Source organism: Ostrea edulis, chromosome 9 (genome assembly GCF_947568905.1).
Source record: "Ostrea edulis chromosome 9, xbOstEdul1.1, whole genome shotgun sequence".
NCBI lineage: Eukaryota > Metazoa > Mollusca > Bivalvia > Ostreida > Ostreidae > Ostrea > Ostrea edulis.
In genome coordinates this window covers 5,309,585-5,333,702 of record NC_079172.1, presented here as the reverse complement: position 1 = coordinate 5,333,702, position 24,118 = coordinate 5,309,585, and the positions used below count along the sequence as shown (strand labels likewise).

Sequence of the window (24,118 nt, the reverse complement as noted above, 5' to 3'; positions counted from 1 at the left end):
TTATATTATGAATTGTGATATACCAATCAACTAGAACAGTATTTAAAATGAGCAAGTTTTAATTCCCCCCAGCATGACCTGGGCATGTGGGCACTGTAGCAAATAAGTACCCATATGTAAATACAACGTGCTTGAAAATTACAAATTAGTATAGGTTGATTTTTGCCAATATCGTATATATGAAAAAGGAGAATTGCTCTAAGGGTAGATTTTGTCCACAGAAAAATCTAAAACCCGAGAGTTCCCGAATGCTTTACCCTCGGGATCCCGCCAAGGCTTCAATCGGACCCTTTGCGGACTCTTAAAGTGACCCCTAACTTCATTTCCCGTGCGCATCATTTTGTTTTAGCTACGCCCCTGTCAAAGTATTCCGGAAATTCTAAAGTATACACCAACATTTGTTTACAGATTCATAACAGCTAGGGCAATATGAGAGCTGCTTTACAATTTGTGTTACTGTGTACGTTTGTTATAAAGGAAGCTTTTACCAGTGGAGATCGAATATGCCCCAAGGATGGGTGAGTCATTATTCATCCATTTTTTTTTTAATATCACAAGTTTACGAATTAAGCACTTCGACCAAATATGTTAGTTGGTTTGCGCGCAAGGGGAGGGGGCCTAGAGCCTTCTAGTTTACATTTTCCCCGATTTGTTAACAGTTGGCACGCAAGAAAATAAAAAGGTGTTGGTAAAGATCTTTTTTAAGAATATTAGGAGAATCATTTGGTAGAGTGCCCAGATTTGAGTCCAAGTCCCCTATTACTATTGTGGATCAAAGGGTCAAGGCATCTTCAATAGTGACCCCCATCAACTGTGAAGTTGAGAAGCTTCACGCAAAATGTGGTAAGTAAAACACAATAGAAGAATTGAATTTTGCATATTGATACGATACGACAGCAAACTAGCTTGGTATCACAAATTCAGTCCACAAGTATCCTCTGACATTTAATTATAAGGAGTTGCTATTTACTGTTTTATATCTTTATATAACTTGAGTGATATTCGTCCCCGGAATGTGAGGCGTGTGACTAACGTGTGACTGTATAATGAAATTCGTTTAATACTTACTCACCATGATTAAGTGTACTTTACACTGAACCCGTTAAACATCATTTGTAACATCTTTCATCTTTGTTCGTATTATCACTACAATATATGCTGTGTTTTATTAATTGTACAGTGCGTGTTTTATTAATTGCATATTTGATAATCAGCACTTTGAAAAACCCGATTCTGTACTTTGACCAGTGGAAAGGAATTTACGGCATTTTTCAAACCTGCAGTTAGTAATTACAAGATGAATACATTTTAGCATATCATATAATTTCTTTATAAACAATGTATCAATTATTTTGGCATTTACTATAACCAACGGATGGATTGAATGGGTGTTGCTAAAACGCGGAACAGAAAACATTGTATGTGATAATATTATGAGGAAGGGGTTTCAGCCGTGGTTTTCCGTGTATTCTAAAACCATAATAACTTCATAATATTAAGCAAGCACCTGTGGGTACCACCCCCTTTTAACGACTTTGTCATTTTCTGACACCCTTTCCCTCGGTTGTGACAATATGTTGTTTCACAAACAAATCAAGATATGATTATAATCTACCGATTATAAAGTCTCCCAAACGAAGTACTGACTGTATAAAGTGGCTTTTTCTGAGTACAACTACTTTCCTCCCTTGACAAAAATCCATGCCAATTTTAACGTCATCAAAAAAATCTAGATCGCGAAGACTGATTATGAAATTGTTTTAAAAAAATCGCACTTTTCTCCGTCAGTAAAACTGGTGTCACTTGACCTTGCTCCTAGTTTGTATGTCTCAACATCCTCTCATCATTTTTGATGATCCCATATCTCTATTTTTATAATCAAGGTTACTGGGAATACCAGTTTGTAGGTCACCACACCCTTTTATCATTACGAAAGATTCTATGTCTATCAATCCCAGTTCTAAATTTATACCAGACCTACGTTTAAAGTCTGAGGTCAAGGTCACTGGAGTCACTTGATCTTGATACCAATTCAAAGAGATCATCATCCTTTTATTATTTCTGAATCTCTATACCAGACCTAAGCCTTAAGTAATACCGAGTTTATGGTCCAAGGTCACAGGAGTCACCTGACCTTCATACTAGTTCGTATATTTATGCCCCCCCCCCCCTTTGAAAAAGAGGGGGCATATTCTTTTGCAACTGTCGGTCGGTCGGTCTGTAGACCATGTGTTGTCCGCTCAATATCTTGAGAACCATTCACTTGATGATAATGATATTTCATATGTGTGTTGCTTATGAGTGGAAGATGACCCCTATTGTTTTTCAGGTCAAAAGGTCAATCTACTCTGGACATAGGAATATAATGTCCTCTCAATATCTCGAGAACCCTTTGCTTGAAAGACATCAAACTTGGCACACTGGTACATCCTATGGAGTAGATGACCCCTTTTGATTTTGAGGTCATATGGTCAAGGGTCAAACTGGGCATAGGAATATACTGACCATTCAATGTCTAGAGAACCCTTTGCTTGACAGACATCAAACTTGGTACACCAGTACATCTTCAGAAGAAGATGACCCCTATTGATTTTGAGGTCACATGGTCAAGGGTCAAACTGGACATAGGAATATACTGTCCGTTCAATATCTTGAGAACGCTTTGCTTGACAGACATCAAACTTTTTTTTTTTTTTTTTTTTTTATAATTTATTTATTTTTTTGGTCACATACAATACATCAGACACTTACACAAACTTACCTTTCATACATGCATACATCTCCCTGTGGTTTAGGTTACTTGCTGTACAATAGTGAAAGTAATAATAATAACAATAATACATGTACTAAAAATAATGACAAGTACATGTAGTAATAATTAATCAATTGCAAAAATATTTTCCCACTTCATCCATATTTTATCAAAGTTATGTATTTTAAATGTTTGAATTGCAGCATATTTCTCTACATGATATTTAAACTTTAAGTGACATAGTAATCCAACAAGATTTGGTTCTTTATTCTGCATTAAACAGATAAATATGTATTGATTAGCATATAGAATTATAAAGTTTATAGCTTTATTATTTAAAGACAGTGAAATTTCACCAAATATTATATTTGACACATTAAAACCAATTCTTCCTGAAATTTTTCTATATATATGAAGACTTAACTCACTCCACAATGTTTGGGTCTTATTACACGAAGTAAAAATATATGTTATTGTTTCAATATTACTTGTACAAAATCTACAGAGATCATTTGTTTTAACACTAATGTTTTTCAAATAATAACCAACAGGAAGAATTCTAAGTAAAATTCTAAACTGTAGCCACTGAACAGAAGAATCACTAGATGTTTTGAAACAAATTTTAAACACATCTTGCACTGAAATATCATCTATTCCATATGAAGATAGTTCAGTTCTCCACTTGCCCATAGAAGTTGGGATATCTTCTTTTGCATTTAAAATATTGTAAATAATATTAGAACATCTTTCATGTAGTAAAACTGGTTCAAAAAATATAGGCATACATGGATTAACATTTTGTTTGGTTGAGTTACAGACATTTTAAATATTTTGAAATTGCAGTAATAATGCTATTGTATTTCATTACACATACTTCTTGAAGATTGTAAAAACACTGAAATTTTACAGACAGACATCAAACTTGGTACACTAGTACGTCTTCAGGAGAAGATGACCCCTATTGATTTTGAGGTCACATGGTCAAACTTCACATAGGGGTCCGTTCAATATCTTGAGAACCCTTTTCTTGACAGACATCAAACTTGATACACTGATACGTCTTCAGGAGAAGATGACCCCTATTGATTTTGAGGTCACATGGTCAAGGGTCAAACTGGACATAGGAATATATTGTCTGTTCAATATCTTGAGAACCCTTTGCCTGACAGACATCAAACTTGTTACACTGGTACGTCTTCAGGAGAAGATGACCCCTATTGATTTTGAGGTCACATGGTCAAAGGTCAAACTGGACATAGGAATATACTGTCCGTTCAATATATTGAACGGACAGTATATTCCTGTCTAGTGTGACCCTTGACCTTTGACCATGTGACCTCAAAATCAATAGGGGTCGTCTTCTCCTGAAGACGTATCAGTGTACCAAGTTTGATGTCTTTCAAGGAAAGGGTTCACAAGATACTGAGCGGACAGTATATTCCCATGTCAAGTTTGACCCTTGACCTTTGACCATGTGACCTCAAAATCAATAGGGGTCATCTTCTCTTGAAGATGTACCAGTGTATCAAGTTTGATGTCTGTCAAGCGAAGCGTTCTCAAGATATTGATCGGACAGTATATTCCTATGTCCAGTTTGACCTTTGACCATGTGACCTCAAAATCAATAGGGGTCATCTTCTTCTGAAGATGTACTGGCGTACCAAGTTTGATGTCTGTCAAGCAAAGGGTTCTCTAGACATTGAATGATCAGTATATTCCTATGCCCAGTTTGACCCTTGACCTTTGACCATATGACCTCAGTATCAATAGGGGTCATCTACTCCTTAGGATGTACCAGTGTGCCAAGTTTGATGTCTTTCAAGCAAAGGGTTCTCAAGATATTGAGCGGACATTATATTCCTATGTCCAGAGTAGATTGACCCTTGACCTTTTGACCTGAAAAACAATAGGGATCCTCTTCTACTCATAAGTAACCCACATATGAAATATCATTATCATCAAGTGAATGGTTCTCAAGATATTGAGGGGACAACACATGGTCTACAGACCGACCGACCGACAGGTTCAAAACAATATGCCCCCTCTTTTTCAAAGGGGGGCATAAAAATATACCATTTGTGTCATCCCCTCCCTGTAGGCCGAAAACCGGAAGAAAGTCTCCTCCCCTTGTGTCAATGGGGGAAGCGGAGGCCCCCTCCAGTTTTTAGTCTTTAAAGACTGTCCAACTTTTCCTTCCCTATTATTTTGAAATAAGTGTGAATGTATATATCAAATATGGCCCCCTGGATATATCTATACCTATCTATCTATCTATATATATATATATATATATATATATATATATATAGAAGCACTGAAAAGGCCACGACACTGTTGGGCTATTTAAGCTCAAATTTTTGACGTAACCCGCGTCTTTACCAAGAAACATAAAGAAATATCACGCACCACGAAAAAACGACAAGTATCAATAATCTACATTGTTAACAAGAATGATACACTGTTGTACTGAATGGTTTTGTTGTAAGTGTGTTTCCTGGCCTAATATCTTCTTAGATCCGACACTTTAAGAAAGTAGGGTGTGGTTGGGTTTTCGTGCTTTTACTATGTATATATATATATATTAATTTATTAATTTCTAACACACAAAAAAAATGGCTATTCAAAATCGATTACCATTTGTTAATCAAAAATTCATTTCATAAAATGTAAATTTTACATGCATGTGACTTGTCATAAAGTTAATTTTTTTTTTTAATTTTTGACTTAAAGCTGTATGGTCCGAATCACAATATTTTTTTCCATCTCGTAAAAACGCTTTTAAATCATCGCACGTATGTAATTATGAGACTGTACAACCTATCATAAATTATTTCACCTGTTTTAACCCAAATAATTTGATTTTAAATCGATGTTTACAAATAATCACGTCACTCTGCCATTTCAAGTGATAGTCACGTGACCAGTTCAAACTTTCAGATCATCGGTGGTCTTATCTGTGTAAAGCTGTGTATTTTGTTATAAGAATACCGTACCATAAGTTTAATAGAAATAAAAATATCAAATACCTCTTAGTAATTCGTTGTTTTGCGCTCTTTCAGCCTTAAAACTAGACAGTTGCGTATGAGTTAATACATCATGTTGGGATTCCCCTGACGCGCGTGGGTCTATTTATAGACGTCTATTCTGGGATGATTTATATATGTAGCCACCATATTTACTTTCTAAATAATATTCGCACTGTTTTCTTTTACATGCAGATGTTTTCAAGCATGTAATTAAGGGAAAGTTAATAACTTTATAAAGTAATGAATCTGCTTTAAAGTAATTATGTACAAAAATAATACATGGACATCGGGTCATACAGTTTTAACGTTGTAATATTTCTTCTTTGCTTCCTCCCAGGTCCGTTTTCTAGTGTCAAATCGTCTGTAATAGATGTAAACACATATTCGTGAGGATCCGGGTTAGATAAACACATTCGTGAGGATCCAGGTTAGAATAGGTCCTCAGTACCCCCTTGTCGTAAGAGGGGACTAAATGGAGCGGTCCTTCGGATGAGACCGCAAAAACACAGGGGCTCGGTTGTCAGATATTGAAGTTTTGTATTATTTGTTCCCGAATAATAAATTGAAGTTCTGCATGATTTGTATCCGAATAATAAATTATATAAATAAAAGCCACCACCAAAATCCGCTTTTTTCGAGGTTTTAAAAAAGGTGTATCATGTGTACATTAAAAAAAGTAAAGGGACGACACTTGCCATCTTGGATTTCTGGGGGGCCCTCGATTCAGGGCTTGTTTTTCACAATTTCTACTCTCTGTCTACCGGTTTCTGGCGAGATCTACAACTGTACGTTGGTAAAAGATCCAACGACTTCTCCCTATCGTCTGCTTATGTCTACATGCCGTATTAAAGATCCAGTGACCCAAAACATCCTCGATACCTGCCCCTACTTATCGAAAGCAACGGAAGTTTGCATCGAGTGACACGACGCCTACCGGAGCTCTCCATATAATCACTGGGGTGTTCCGAATGTATACGATAAGTCCAGAGAAATCAACACCGCAAAAAACAACAGATCCTAAAAGTGTTGACTTTGCTTTAGAATTGTCAAAATTTATTGATAAACGGCCAAGCTGCTGACAATGGGATGTTTCCATTTTCACATTTACTGATATTTTGGAGAAGCTTAAAATATGATAGAATTTTGTTTCGTTATTTTGAATAAAGTTCTTGCACGTCGTATTTAAGTTGAATTGTACCATTCTTTTAAACTTTGAAAATAAACAATACACACAGTGTACAGTTTTGCATATCGGACCCATAGAATGATTCTAAATGGGGGAGGGGGATTTTTATTTCTCTTCTTAAAAGGCCAACGCAGGAGAAATACAGCCCATAAGGGGGGATTACTCTTAATAAATTTTCCTTAATGATAGGGAAAAAAGTGGATTTACATATAATTGGTCAAGATAAGTTGAAATGGGGGAAGGGGGAGGTTTGCATGACCCCCCGACCCCCCCTCCCCCCACGCCTTCTATGGGCCTGCAACTTGTGTTTGTGTAATCGAACGAACACTGATGAGTTAACGACAATACACTTACAATACTTGTATTATTCGGACACAAATCATGCAGAACTTCAATTTATTATTCGGGAACAAATAATACAAAACTTCAATATCTGACAACCGAGCCCCTAGATTTGTAAACAAATGGAGGGAAAAAGAATGGAAAAGATTTCTCCATTGTTAATGGTGTTTATTGAAATTGTTATTCCATTTCATAAATTCATTAAATATCTTATATCATATATATCAAATACATGTACATATAATCATTGTTTTAACCTTTATCCGTCAATGAACTCTAAAAAATGTATTGCATTACTTACTGATATCATTATATGTACGTGAATATTTTCAAATTTAATAAAAACAATACAAGGCAAAATCTGTATCATATCCCATATGTAAAAATACGACACACTGTAGATATACCGGTATGGTGGACTTTGATTGAAATTAAAAGTGGTTTAAAGTAATTCCACCCTCCTGTGATGTCATCAGATTTTGCAAAATCAATGATTTGTTTAGATTCATTCATATGTCGATTTGATATATCCCTGTGAGCTCGAAATAAAGGACACCACTGAGTCGTCCACTTCTGCTTCACATTTAGATATTTTATTGAAAGTATACATTAACGGCGAACTGACAACTCAACTGTATGAACAAGAGCAACACCAACGTGGCATACTACGCCCGTAGATTTTGTTCAAGGAAAACATATTTTAGTGGGATTCATATTTTAGTGAAGTTAGCACTGTCCTTTGTGAGCTAATTCATTATCATGGTGATCATATATACCGAGTTATAATATCCAGGAGCTTACGGTTCGGTTTGTATCCTGCCCACAAGGTTTTCCTTATAAGTGATACTACGACCTTGACCTTGGAAAACAATAGGCATCTTCCTCTCATCATGGTGATTAAATATTCGAAGTTATAATATCCTGGAGCTTGCGGTTCGGTTTGTATCCTGCTCACAAGTTTTTCCTAAAAAGTGATACTAAGACCTTGACCTTTGACCTTGAAAAACAATAGGCATTTTCCTCTCATCATGGTGATCAACTACACCAAGTTATAATATCCTGGAGCTTACGATTCCCTTTGTATCCTGCCCACAAGGTTTTCCTAATAAGTGATACTACGACCTTGACCTTTGACCTCTCACCTAGAAAAACAATAGGCACCTTCCTCTCATCATGATGATGAAATATATCAAGTTATAATATCCTGGAGCTTACGGTTCGGTTTGTATCCTACCCACAAAGTTTTCCTAATAAGTGATACTACGACCTTGACCTTTGACCACTCACCTTGAAAAACATTAGGCATCTTCCTCTCATCATGGTGAACAAATGTACCAAGTTGTAAAAGCCCTAGGGCTTATGGTTCAGTCTGTATCCTGTCCACAAGGTCCGGACGGACGGACGGACAGGCGGACGGACGACGCCATACCATAATACGGGACGTATAAAAACGGGATTATTTCAGCTTCTTCATCGTCAACTTCCCATATTTATGTAGCAATATTACCTTATCACCTGCATATGGTGTTTATATATCTCAACTGATTCGATATGCAAGAGCTTGTTCTGCGTATAGTCAGTTTTTAAATCGAGGTAGGCTACTGACAAACAAATTTCTGGAACACCTCTGTAGTTTTCCGCTTGGAACTATTTAAAATGTTACAGGGGAAAATCATGAAAAATTTGGTTTGTTTATTCAATAAATGAAAGTCTCTACGTGTTTTTAAAAGTTTTTTATTTACGATCTTGGTGAAATATAAATAGATTGTGGATTTCCCCTAAATACAGTGCCTTTTCACTTTCAAATGTTACTACGCTTCACTTTCCGGTATATGAAGAGTTGTCTTTCCTTGTACATATAAGGTTTACCTGTGTTTCATCTGGATTTTTTTAAAGATTTTAACATTTTAGCGGTGTGTGTGTGTGTGTGTGTGTGTGTGTGTGTGTGTGTGTGTGTGTGTGTGTGTGTGTGTTCTCTCAGAGCAAGTTCTAACAATTGAGGTTACAGTCAACGCAATTGTGATTATAGAAAAATAAATCAAATGGCGAATAGTGGGAGAAAATAAAAATGATTTATGTCAATAAATCATTTATATCTGTTGCCCCGTGTTTATGCACGCGGCTCGGACTTTCATGTGGTATTTATAGCATCCCTATCTGGAGACTGCGCATTCTGTATTTGATACTTCGTAAACAAAGGGGAATTTTGAGTCTACCACCACCCCTTTTCCGATTTTTTCAAACTGTACATACGGGCATTTTAACACCCCCTTTCTTGACTTTTTCCAAGTTGTCCACATGTTTGGGTCTATTTTTTATATGGCGAATATGCCATAATTTGTCACTAGCCATAATATGTCAGATGACACATTTTTTGTTCTCAGGTGCTAATTTTGAGATGTGGCAATTTGTCATTATACATTGTCTGTTCATTTTACTTGTATCATGTACAATGTAGGTAACTTTTACTTATATTTGAATCCTAGTTTGTGTTCCTTTTACTGTCATTTATTGTATTTGTAATAAATGACATATTTTATTCTTTAAAGGGTGTGATGTTTTTATTTAGTGCAGGCAGTAGAAGACGGTAGATAGGCAATTAAATGCTATATTAAGTAGAAACAGTCTTCCAGGGACAATATATATCGCGATATCTTCCTCCCTCTGTAACTTACTTTCTTGATGTCATGGAAAAAACAGGAAACAGATCAAAATCCACATACTGTCATTCCCGTGCGGATCCAGGTTAGAATAGGTCCGCAGTACCCCTTGTTTATCGTAAGAGGCGACTAAATGGGACGGTCCTTCGAATGAGTCCGCAAAAACCGAGGTCCCGTGTCACAGCAGGTGTGGCACGATAAAGGTCCCTCCCTGCTCAATGGCCATAAGCGTCGAGCATAGGCCTAAATTTCAGCCCTTCACCGGCAATGGTGACGTCTCCATATGAGTGAAAATTTTTCGAGAGAGACGTTAAACAATGTAAAATCAACCAACCACCTTTTATGCATCTTCAAGCGACAATCTGCACATATTTTCAATTTTGAAGGGGTCTTGCATGCATTGTTTAGAAATATCATAACATCTAATTTCATCATTAGAAAGTATACCTATTATTAGTTTGGATAAAATATTCTCATATACTCCCGCATAATTCTCACCAATAGTGCCAGGGACCCATTTGATTGAATGTATTTTATTATGACTATTAATTTATATAAGGCATATATATAATTCATATGTCTCTTCTCAGGTACATGTACATTGTATCTGGGTTCTCTCTTCTACCAATAAAAACTGGGCGCCACCAGATAACTGAAAAATTGTTGAGTGTGGCGGGAAACATCAATCAATCAATATATAAAAATACATAATATCACTATATGTATTATAGGATTAAACATTCTTTTTGAAGAATTTATCGATGTGTAAACTCCGGACATTTTACTCACAAACTGAATAAAAGTGCTTCGCACTTTTATGTTAAGTTTGTGAGTAAAATGTCCGGAGTTTACACATCGATAAATTCTTCAAAAAGAATGTTTGATTCTTATAATTCCAATTCATTCACTTTGCTAACAATTGCAAAAAATTGAATAGTTTCCCCGCACTATGTTATTTGTTTTCAGGCGTGTATGAATACTTCGCGTTTTCGGATTTATTGATGTATAAACTTTTGTTCAGCTTTATTTTTGTCCAATCAAAACAATTGTAATAAATAACATTGGAATTATACTGCTATATATCAAATATTTGTTACAAGTATTTTTCAAAGTCATAGAAATAGCATATACAACGTTGATGTAGATATAGCAACAGTAGTATAACAGAATTACTTAAGGAATAAAATTATCATAATATCTCAATTTCATTGCATTTTACATTACTAACTTCAAAGTTTAATCACTAATATATACATTCAGTTTATTACTTTATTTGTCAGGCAACCACGGGAATGCTGCCCGGACTACTTTGAAGTCAACGGCACCTGTGTCGGTATGCATATCTCTATACAATAATGCGTAATACTAATGCACTCTGCCAATAGTTTGAACACTATCATTATTTAGGTCACGTGACTCACTCTTGTGACATTGCTATATCCGTCATTTGGTCATCTTCAAAATGTTTTAAGGATGAACAGGATGTTTTGACGAAATAATGTTGCTGAAAAACGCAAACTGCATGGTATTTATGATTTATACTTAAAACCCATACAATGTAGATTTGGAACTGAGTATCAATTATAAATACTAATTTTTGAACTAATTTAAAACGCAATTTTAGTCAGATCTGCCCAGCGACCTTGCTGAGGGAGCCAACTAGAAGATTTGTGTCCAATTACTATAACCTGACAGTCGGTCCTATGGGGAACCGGGTTAGAATAGATCCTGATTGCCTACCGTAAGAGACGACTAAATGGGGCGGTCCTTCGGATGAGACCGGGGGAAAAAAACGAGGTCTCGTGTCAGCAGTTGTGGCACAATACCCCCCCCCCCCTCCTAGTCAAAGGCCGTAAGCGCCGCACCTAGGCCTAAGTTATAAGCCCTTCACCAGCAATAATGACGTCTCCGTATGATTGAAAAATTCTTGAGCGGGACGTTAAACAATATTCATTCAATCAACTGAGAGTCTGAACCAAATACCACAAGTATTACAATTAAGAAATGAATAGCCATTACCAATTTAATTTTTTTGCAAGATATGAAATGGGACCATCACGGGATCAAATCTTGTGTAATCCGAAGACCCACTTCACAACTCTGGGACATTTAGAATAAAAATAGTTTATGGGTTTGTATGTTGTTACATGCGGGATTTTTCTGTGTGTGGTTTTTTGTTTTTTGTTTTTTTTTGTTTTTTTTTTAAGAAGTGAGAGAGTGAGTGTGTGCGCTAGCGCGTTTATGTTTCGATTATTTTAATATAATCATGAACATTTATTATATCATTGTTACAGAATGTCCTCTGGGGAGATTTGGTATAAACTGCTCATTTACCTGCCCTTCAAATTATTACGGGCGACGCTGTACACAGCTGTGTAATTGTAGTGACAACCATACCTGTGATTCGGCTAACGGATGTGTGCCGATAGTCAAAGGTAAATATGTGGTAATCTCCTTGATGAAAGGTGAAGATAACGAACAGTGATCAATCTCATAAATCCTATAAACAATACAAAATAGATAGTTGGACAAACACAGACCCCTGGACACACCAGAGGTGGGATCAGGTGCCTAGGAGGAGTAAGCATCCCCTGTCGACCGGTCATACCCGCCGTGAGACCTATATCCTGATCAGGTAAACGGAGTTATCCGTTGTCAAAATCAGTGTGCCAAGATACTGAATTCCGAGTGCTCCCCCATGAACTGAAGATAGAGAAAAATGTGTACCAATGAATGTAATAATATTCAGGGGCGTAGCTGCCCAAACCTTTGTACACCATGGCGTGCACATCGTTCGATCAAATAAAATAAGATGAAAAGGGGGTGGGGGAATAGCAATCAGTTTAGTAGATAAAAGATTCAATCAAATTTTGCAGATTATTAAGATTCTAAATTACTAGTATGTGCGTGTTATTGAATTTCCGATGCTGAACTAGATAGACTCGGACCGAAAGACAAATTATTGTCCTCTACCGCAACGCGGAAGGGGACATAGAAATACCTGAGTCTGTCCGTCCCATTTGACTTTGTGGGAGCAACTCCTCCGAAACTGCTCAACGGATTTTGTTCAAATTTTGGATTGTTAGCTACTATCTGTAGTTGATCATATGGCGCCGCTATTTTGATTCGACAAATTTTACAGGAGTAATAGGACCTTGTTTAATTTTTACGTTATATTGTTGGTTATTTTCACCTGTGTCACAATAGGAACACTTTGTGGACGGAACTCTTTGGAGACCGCTGTACGAATTTTATTCACATTTTGTAGAATTGTTAGTCAGATTATGTAGCAGTTGATCTTATTCCACCGCAATTTTTAATCTATAAATGTTATAGAAGTTATGGGAATTTTGTGCTTTAATTTTTTTTTTTTTTTTGCGGCTACGCTTAGCAATCTTACATATTAAACCTGACATCGGTGAAATCAAAACGGCCTTGTCAAACTACTGACTACATTTTGTGGTAATTATTTGAGAAAGCATGTGAAATAAAGTTTCTTTGAAGTATTTTTGTATTCATCCAAAACTCCAAAATTATAAGATAGTATGATAAATTCGACAATAAATGGGTGTATATTTTATGCTCTTCTTAAACAAATGTTTGTTAACTTGATCTAAGATTAAATTTGGTCCACAGAAAACGCTAAACCCCATGAGCTTTCAGGGCTTCGCCATTAACCCATTGGGGGGTGGGGGGGGGGGGGGGGGGGTAGACAACCGTATCCAGTCTCCTTTGGTGTGCACATATCTTGTTCTAACTACCTACGTCTTTGATGTGAATCAAAAGACTTGAAAAAAAGTGTGTCCCTTTCATTGGATTGATTGATTGTATGTAAGGTGAAGATGACGAACAGTGATCAATCTCATAACTCCTACAAGCAATACAAAATAGATAGTTGGGCAAACACAGACCCCTGGACACACCAGAGGTGGGATCAGGTGCCTAGGAGGAGTAAGCATCCCCTGTTGACCGGTCACACCCGCCGTGAGCCCTATATCCTGATCAAGTAAACGGAGTTATCCGCAGTCAAAATCAGTGTGCCAAGAACGGCTTAACAATCGGTATAAAACACGTCAGACAGCATTTGACCCAATGCGAGGTCGTATTGACAGACAAGATCGTTATAACGACCATATAATTGGCGAAATGCTGACTTCAATCGAGACTGTTGAAACCTCTGTACCATCAACTTGTTTGTCAGTAGCTTACATCGATTTAAAAACTGACTATATGCAGAACAAGCTCTTGCATATTGAATCAGTTGAGATATAAAAACACCATATGCAGGTGATAATGGGATATTGCTACATAAATATGTGAAGTTGACGATGGAGAAGCTGAAATCATCCCGTTTGTCATGCAGTTGAGTTGTCAGTTTGCCGTTAATGTCTACTTTCAATAAAATATCTAAGTATGAAGCAGAAGTGGACTTGCGTAACGTCTCGCTCGAGAATTTTTCACTCATATGCACACGTCACCAAGACCGGTGAAGGGCTTCAAATTTTAGGCCTATGCTCAGCGCTTACGGCCATTGAGCAGTGTGAGTTCTTTAGCGTGCCAGACCTACTGTGAGACGGGTCATCCGTTTTTAAGATAAACTCCGAGGACCCGTGACATTCACACCTGATGCCGAGCGTTTGGCGATGGAACTGTCACTACCTGTTTTAACGACTTAGGTCTGTGGCGGCCGGGACTCGAACCCCGGCCTTCTATGGAAAGCCAAAGGGTCTTTGTAATTATGTATTTGTTGTTCCTAAATGCGCCATCGGTTCAATGTAAATAGAAAAAAAATGTTAATCGTTATCTTGACATTTGTAGTGCATAACGGTATATTCGTCATTTGAATTGCGTAAGATGTAAATGGAATATATGTTTGTGTAGATGCGTAACAAGTGAATGCATTATTTATTTAATGTACATTTGAAATTGGATCTTCGTCAACCGTAGTTGAGCATTTGCACATTGTAGTTTGTTAAGCCTATGCGAGTTGTGGTAAATGTGTTTTGGTAATCCGTCCAATGTTAGTTCGACATTCGCATTTGCTCAATTCAACATTTGTAAATTGTTCTACCATTATGATGACAGAGCGCGCGCGCTACATCGTATCTTGGGAAACAGGCTATACTGTCTATAGAATCATAGGAGGACTAGTTAACACTCGGGTGTCTAGCACACTCAACATTAACCGGTTGGCGCTAAAAGTCGTTGAAAATGTGCTGCTGAAGTAGTTTGATCAGAGATGTTGTAAGTATCAATATAGATGACTGGGCTGATTTTTTCCATGAGTTTATTTTAAAGCTGTATGGTCCGAATTACAATATTTTTTTCCATCTCGTAAAAAACGCTATTAAATCATCGCACGTATGTAGTTATGAGACTGTACGACATATCATAAATTATTTCACCTGTTTTAACCCAAATAATTTGATTTTAAATCGATGTTTACAAATAACCGCGTCACTCTGCCATTTCAAGTGACAGTCACGTGACCAGTTCAAACTTTCAGATCATCGGTGGTCTTATCTGTGTATTTTGTTATAACAGTTCCGTACCATAAGTTTAATAGAAATAAAAATATCAAATACCTCTTAGTAATTCGTTGTTTTGCGTTCTTTCAGCCTTAAAACTAGACAGTTGCGTATGACTTAATACATCATGTTGGGATTCCCCTGACGCACGTGGGTCTATTTATAGACGTCTATTATGGGATGATTTATATATGTAGCCACTATATTTACTTTGTAAATAATATTCGCACTGTTTTCTTTTACATGCAGATGTTTTCAAGCATGTAATTAAGGAAAAGTTAATAACTTTATAAAGTAATTAATCTGCTTTAAAGTAATTATGTACAAAAATAATACATGAACATCGGGTCAGCTTTAAACAAACAGTGTATGCCATTTAGTAACCATATACCACCAGGGACGTTACATTTATTTGTGCAAGACCAAAAACTTTTGTACATATTTGCTTTGATTGGGATTGATTTTCGTTTTCGCGCCCCTTCCCCACCATTTTTGCATTGCTGTCACTGAAATACGTAATTCACAATATTAAATAGTTAATATGTACATTGGGTAAGAATTCTAAAACACGCAAAAACTATTCTGGTTTCATAGGCGTCGGAAAGTGTGTGTGTGGGGGGGGGGGGGGCTTAACCAACAAAAAAATTTCTACGTCGTTTGGGGTGGGGGGGGGGGGTATGTCTATTATGTAAAACTTATACGGTACCAATTTTGATGCACCAGATGCGCATTTCGACAAATAATGTCTCTTCAATGATGCTCAACCAAAATGTTTGAAATCCGAAATAACTATGTCTATCTTTGCAAAAAAAGTGGGGGGTGGGACTAAGCCCCTCCCTAGACCCCACCCCCGGTTCCGACGCCTATGGGTTTTATATTTGTAAACAAAGTGAATCAGTTATCATTTACCAGTTGTTTTCATTAAATGACAGCCAACCTTGAATGTAACATATTTAAAGTTTTTATGTAATAGACCAGTCGGGCTATTTTTCCATAATTTTTACTGGTCCAGGCCATAAAACCAGTAGCCTGAGCCATGGCCTAGATTTGAATTTTACATTATTTCCACAAGCACTTGTTGCGTATCTGATCACCCCCTTCTTTTTCTCTCTACAAGATAGCTAACTCAATTTCAGACACCCCAATTTCAAAACTCCTATTTTTGTTAAAAATGTATCATTAATCAACATTAATTTGAGATACTTTTCTCTTGTCAAAAAAAAAATGTTCCAGATGTCCTCTGTCAAGCCTCTTTATTCAGACATGATTTTTCTCCGCTTTCGAGCGCAATTCCGCTTTCCGGATTTCTCATTTCCGCTACAAATTTTAAAATCCGCTTTTGTTAGTATTCCGGAATTTTCCGTCATTGATGCGGGTTTTACTTGTTGTAAAATGCTTCCTCAAGTTATATATGTCTTCTGATTGTTCATTGGTTGAATCGTCGTCTCGCTATTCGGTTTCTCCAATCAACAGTTTGTTTAAGTAACTGATCTCGTTTTAAAACAATGTCTGCACACGTTGTGCAGCGAGGTGGCGATGTAAAAACTATCGATAAGGGCCTACGTAATGTATGGAAATGGGAATGGCTGGAGAAGGTAGTCAATAGTTGGTTTTAAACCTTCACAACTTTAATATGGGTCTCTGGAGGTCATTCCTGAAGGACTTTCAAATGTTAAAATAGCCATTTTCGACCGGGAGCCTTCGGCCCCCTGGACCCCCAGATCAGGGTCGCTGCCCCTTAACACCCCGCTGGGGGAGGACTCCCAGACCCCCTTCAGCTTTATTTTTCTTTTCTTAGGAATCATGTCTGCTTTATTGTAAACCACTCATTTTGTCTGTTTAAAGCAGAGAAAGAAACATTATCTTTTTATTTCATAGTCTTGCTGCTAGAGGTTATTTATAAACCTTGTTGGCCACATATAGAGTCCTTGTACATGTATGTAAATATACGCTTCCTAGACTCTAAATATTTAGAGGATGTAGAAGTATTCTTGCACTTCATTTTTACTCAAAGCAAACACGAGAATAGAGGGGAAACAACTGAAAATCCCATGATACAGTTAATTACACTAAAAAAGAGTAACAATTCCATTTTTAGTGTAACTATTGCACTGTTAGGGAATTGTGTCCAACCTTTTAAACAGTCGTAGTGATGAACCATCGGACTATTTTTTCATGATTGATTATCAGTATAATCGGACGCACTATAATTGATTAGTAATCGATTAATTTCAAGTATTAAATTTGTTTATTATTGAATGAAGAATGAATTGGTAAAACGATTGGGGTGATTTCTGAAATGCATTTTTGAAGTATTTTTATCATTGGATTCATTTATCAAATTAATACTTATGAGTTAGTTACATTCACAGAAAATAAATCAAGAAAGCATGAGAATAAATTACTTTAAGTTATATTTTGATTAATCGATTATCAAAATTTTTAATAGATTATCTATACACTGTAATCGGGGGCCATTTCGATTAGATAATCGAATTTGTCTATTAATCAGTACATCGTCGGAGAAGAAACTCTACTTATGATAAACATGAAACTCATAGTAAAAATATGGTATGATTTTGCTTATCAAAATATCTTCCTTGCACAAAATAAAATAATTTACCTCGGACTTCGAAAGGCCGGGAAAATAATAGCTCCGAGGGAATGTCACATAAACTGGTCCTCCTATATGATTCTATAGTCGGTTTCCCAAAAGATTCGATGTAGCGCGCGCCCTTTGTCGTCATAATGGTAAAACAACGAACACATGTTGAAACGCAGTAAACGAATGAGCAAATTCGAAAGTCGAACTATCATCGGACGGATTACCAATTTTTTTTTACTGTAACTCGCAACTGCAATGTACAAATGCTCAACTACGGATGACGAAGATCTAATTTCAAATTTACATTGAAGAAATAATGCATTCACTTGTTACGCATCTACACAGACATTACATTCCTTTACATCTTACGCAATTCAAATAACGAATATACCGTTATGTACTACAAATGTCAAGATAACGATTAACATTTTTCTATTTTATATTGAACCAATGGCGTATATTTAGGAACAACAAATACATAATTACAAAGATAGAATATTGAACTCTTTGGCTCTCCATAGCCTTCCGCATGTGGGGCGAATGCTCTAACCTCTCGGCCACAGCGGCGGTTCCCTTTCATTGGAAAGCTAAACTATATCTTTATCATTTTCAATAAAATCGGAGTTATATGCAATAATCCGAGTAAAGTAATTAAATTAATCATAGGCCAGAGGATCCAAAAGTGTTGTACTACAGCTCATCAATACGAAGGGGGTAATTCATTTAAATTTATTATTTTGATTATAAGGAGATCGAGGACAGGGAGGAGACTTGGTTACTGGCGATGATGACGTGAAACCAGGCATATGGGCAACCCTTGTGATTTTGTTGGCTTTATGTGTGTCTGGATCCATCACTCTGGTCGTGATTGTTATAAAACGGTAAAGTTCAAACCATGTTCTCTTAGTGATTCTAACTTTTGTTTACTCAGGCTAATTGGTCGACTCATTTTTTTAAATTCTTGCATATTAAACAAAAGCTTAGCAGAACAAGGAATGCAAAACGTAACGCTTAAGCCTACCCCGTTCTCCCACAATGATGTCAACGTATGCGTATGAGTCTCAATGCGACCGTTCATCATTTATGTTGACCTGAAAATTTAAAAACAGCTGTCTTCTAGTCACCACCAACCAAGATCAAGAAAGTTGGCATATGCATAATGGACAGTTCCAAGAACTTTGTCATGCAAATCAATAGTTTTCTTCAACCGTGTTAATTATTGGATAATGGGTTCATTAGGTAAAGGTCATACAAGTACATTCTATGATTTGGTTGTATCTTGTTTAACATCCCTCGAGAAAACTTTTCACTCATGGAGACGTCACCAAGACCAGTGAAGGGCTTCAAATTTAGGCGTTTCCTCGGCGCTTACGGCCATAGAGCAGTGCGGGTTCTTTAGCATGCCGCACCTACTGTGCCACGGAACATCCGTTTTTAAGGTCATCTCCGGTGATCCGTGACATTCAGACCTGATGCCGAGGGTTTGACGATGCAACTATCACAACCTGTTTTACCGACTTAGGTCTGTAGCGGCCGGGATTCGAATTCCGGCCTTTCGCATGCGCATACAGGTACAAGAGTTGATACATGCAACATGGATAAGTAGTTATTTAGTGGTATCCACTAGTCACGATCACTCCTAGTTTTAAGTTTAGTGTATACTACTATCAGATTAAGGTTTCTCTGGTGAAGGGATGGACCATAGGTGGAGGTATGCATACATAACTGTTTGTTATTTCACGTCCCTTTACGAATCTTTCACGCACATGGAGACGTCACCAGTAATCCGCCAAGTGCTACACATTTATCACTGTTCGTTATCTTCAGTCTAATTAAAATCAGACCTTCTCTAACCGTTACACTGGAGAAGGTTAGAGAAGGTCTGATTTTAATTAGATTGCGTTATCTTCACATTTAGACCTCTGGGTCGTAGCAGTGGCTAGTTGTATCCGGTGCGTCTGCGCGTCAACATTTTTTGGAAGAAAATTCATCGCTTAGTTTTAATCGTACGTTTCGGGCTCGATATTTCACCATAAGTCGCATGTGGTGAGGTCACAATAGGGGTAGTTTTAATATAATATATTTACAGGCACTTGAGACATGATGGTACATGCAATACCCATCACCTTCTACACACCTTTTTTACTCGGGCATTGTAAATGTACATTGAATGTAATTTAACAAGAGTACCGCCAAAAGTACATAATACGGCCGTGAAAAGCTATATAGGGCGTTTCTTAAACCATGATTAGGCTGTTCAAAATTAATTCTACGTTTAACGTCACCTCAAAACTTCAAAACCTACGAGGGAGGGAGGACAAAAATAAACAAACAAAAATTTTAAACAAATGTGTATTTATTGAAAATCACCTATTCAGTGACCCAAAAATCAACAATTTCAAACAGACATCACCCAATTTAGTGACCAAAAACGTAATATGTCAAATTAAACACATTGTGGGATTTGATTTTCAAGTCCAAGTCAATTTTTGCGTTTTCCCAGCAAAGACTTTCCTTAATCTGGGTTTGTATCCCTTCTGCGAACACACCATGCAGATTGGGTGAGCAGAGGAGTGGCTTGCGATAATATCAGGTGGTACATCCAATGGATTTTCATCATCACAAACATAGCAAACTAAAGGAAAACTTCCTTTTGTGGAAATAGTTGCTAGACACATGTGACTCAGTTACAATTAAAATTATGATGACAATATTTCATACATTTTTATAATGACACATCTTAAAGTTTAAAATATGCTTTACTTTGTTTTGTGTTGATTTTTATAAATACAATTTTAAAAGGAATATGCTAATCTGGTGTACCACAACTAAAAGATCAGGATTGTACCTTCACATCTACAAATACAAGGCAGGAATCCGATAGTTTAGGACGCCTTCAAATAAATTGATTAAATAATTACAGTTTTTAGCTCACCCGTATTCCGGCGTCCGTACGTCTGTAAACTTTTCACATTTTCAACTTCTTCTCAACAACCACTGGGCCAATTTCAACCAAACTTGGCACAAAGCATCCTTGGGTAGAGGGGATTCTCAATTGTTCAAATGAAGGGCCAGGCCCCCATCCAAGGGGAGATAATCAAGGAAAAGCAAAATTAGGGTGGGGTCACTAAAAAATCTTCTCAAGAACCACCGGGCCAGAAGAGCTGAAACTTATGTGGAAGGTTCTTAAGGAAGTGTAGATTCTAAATTGTTCAAATCATGACCCCCCCCCCCCCCCGGTGGTAAGGGTGGGACCACAATAGGGGGTCAAAGTTTTATATTGAAATATATAGGCAAATTCTTTAAAAATCTTCTTCTCAAGAACCACTAAGCCAGAAAAGCTGAGATTTACATGAAAGCTTCCTGACATAATGCAGATTCAAGTTTGTTCAAATCATGGGCCCCTGGAGTTGGATGGGGCCACAATAGGGGATCAAAGTTTTACAAATATATAGGAAAAATCTTTAAAAATCTTCTTCTCAAGAACCACTGAGCCAGAAAAGCTGATTTTTACATGAAAACTTTCTGACATAGTGCAGATTCATGTTTGTTGAAATCATGGCCCCCGGGGGTAAGATGGTGCCACAAGGGGGATCAAAGTTTTACATACAAATATATAGTTAAAATCTTTTTCTCAATAACCACTGAGTCAGAAAAGCTGATATTTACAAGAAAACTTTCTGACATAGTGCGGATTCAAGTTTGTTCAAATCATGGCCCCCAGGAGGTAGGATGGGGCCACAAGTGGGGGGGGGGGGGTGTCAAAGTTTTACATACAAATATAGGAAAAGGCTTTAAAAATCTTCTTCTCTAGAACCATTGGGCCTAAGAAGTTGACATTTACATGAAAGCTTTCTGACATAGTGTAGATTCAAGTTTGCAAAGGATAGTTTGGGCCATAATAGGGACTAAGGTTTTACATGCAAATATATATGGAAAGTCTTCAGATATGGGCCAAGGTGACTCAGGTGAGCGATGTGGCCCATGGGCCTCTTGTCTTTTTAGTGTTTTTAATTTTTATGATGAAATGCTTTGTACAAAGTAATTATCAATCAGCAAGTTCTGTATTTCCAATCGTAGTACAAACTGTCATGAAATAGTACATCGGAACTCTTCAGTATTGAGAAGGTAAATATGAAATGTGATAGGGAGTTAATAGGATGTCTAAGACGAAAAGTTGAAGCGATCAAGGAATTGCTTAACCCATTTTAATCGCAAAAAGCGGCTGAATTTCAGGCAAAATTTCCCGAATCACATTGTGTGACACTGGTCTGACATTCGGAAGAGGCGTCAGTCCAAATATCCAGCCTCGACGAATCTCGCTGAGATTAGTTTGGTTCAAACCATCTTTGTACGTTTTCTTTACTTTAATAGTGGCATATACTTCCATTTTCTTCATTTAAGGGCCTCTGATTAAATTTTTCAGTGAGTTTTCCTCTTATACGGGATATAGAATTAAGTCGCTAAATGAAAAACCAAACCTGAACGACTACTTCAAATCTGGATTTGTTTGTTTTTTCAAAACGGCAATTTCGCTGAAACCTACGCGCGCGGGTGACGTTAAACGTAGAATTAACTTTAGACAGCCTTAGCAGAACTTGGCTTCAAGTAGTATTAGCAATCATCAGAGTGTGACATACTTTCTTTGCATGTAAAAACAAGACAAATCATGTACTCTATATGTAATATTTTCACTTTGCATCAGATGTATGTGTACCAAGTTCGATGGTCCTTGCCCCAACGAATCCGTCTGCAGCCTGCTACTACGACCTTAACCTTAGACCTTAAGAAACAATATGCATCAAGTGTGTGTACAAAGTTTGGTGGTTCTAGCCCCAACAGTTCGGTCTGCATACTGCCTACAAGGTTTTCCTACTCAGTGATACCGTGACTTTGACCTTGAAAAATAATAGGCATCCTCTCATTATGGTGATCAAATCTACCAAGTCGTAAAATACTGGATCTTGGGGTTCGGTCTGTATCCTGCCCACCAGGGCCGGACAGACGGACAACACCATACCATAAAACGTTTTCTCTTCGACGGGCGTATGAAAATGTAATAAATCACGTTTTCAGCGATTGTAAGAAATATCAAGACTGACAATCCCGTGGGGATCCGGGTTAGAATAGGTCCACACTACTTCATGACTATCGTAAGAGATGACTAAATGGGGCAGTCCTTTGGATGAGACCGCAAAAACCGAGGTCCAGTGTTAGACAGCAGTTGTGGCGCGATAAACATCCCTCCCTAATCAAAGGCCGTAAGCGCCGAGCATAGGCCTAAATGTTGCAGCCCTTCGCCTGTAATGGTGACGTCTCCTTATGAGTGAATTTTTCGCTCATACGGAGACAAATATGATTGATTGTATCTTGTGCGTGCGTGTAGACAAATGTTGTGTTTACGTCTCTCAGCAGATTTGAAACACGAAATTATATTTTTCACTCATGTGGATCCGGTGAAGAGCTTCAAATTTAGACCTTTGTTCGGTGCCTACCGCCCTTGAGCAGTGAGGGTTCTTTAGCGTGCCACACCTACTGTGGCACGGAGCATCCGTTTGTAATTTTATCTCTGGTGTCTTGATATAATTGTTCGAGAAGAAAGATTGTGTATATTTATACTGATTTTCATTGCCTAATGCATGTACACTAGTTACACCAAATGATTTTGTTTTTCAATTTATTTTTTCAGGAAACATGCCGTCCACAAAATCAAAACGGAAAACATAGAGCCAGTCCATCCGTAGGCCGTTCAAAACTTAAATAATCTAAATGACATCGATGAAAATGATACAGAATATGCTGAGATTGTTAGGGATGTTACTAAAATCGACCAAAACTACAAACCTTCCTCTGAACCTGTTTCCGATGGCAACATATACAGTACAAATGTATCAGAAGTTCCATATGACAAACTTCAGTTTCATCCCAAGTCTACCACCATATTAAAAGATCATGAACTAGAACACTACAGTTGGATGCAAAAAGTATCATAATTTGAAAATACAGATTTGAATCTTTA

The 24,118-nt window shown here is 37.2% G+C and overlaps 1 protein-coding gene across 2 annotated transcripts; it reads left to right on the top strand.

Annotated features, from left to right (window-relative positions):
- Positions 1-377: 377 nt before the first annotated feature.
- LOC125667633 (cell death abnormality protein 1-like) lies at positions 378-24,118 on the top strand. 2 transcript variants are annotated; one of them, XM_056148333.1, is made up of 5 exons: positions 379-518; positions 11,247-11,299; positions 12,261-12,401; positions 18,848-18,980; positions 23,789-24,118. In XM_056148333.1, the coding sequence occupies exons 1-5, from the start codon at positions 430-432 to the stop codon at positions 23,841-23,843; spliced, it is 471 nt and encodes a 156-aa protein (XP_056004308.1). In that variant the 5' UTR covers positions 379-429; the 3' UTR covers positions 23,844-24,118. The 2 variants fall into 2 exon arrangements, with proteins under 2 accessions (XP_056004309.1, XP_056004308.1); XM_056148334.1 differs by lacking the exon at positions 18,848-18,980 and having other exon boundaries at positions 378-518.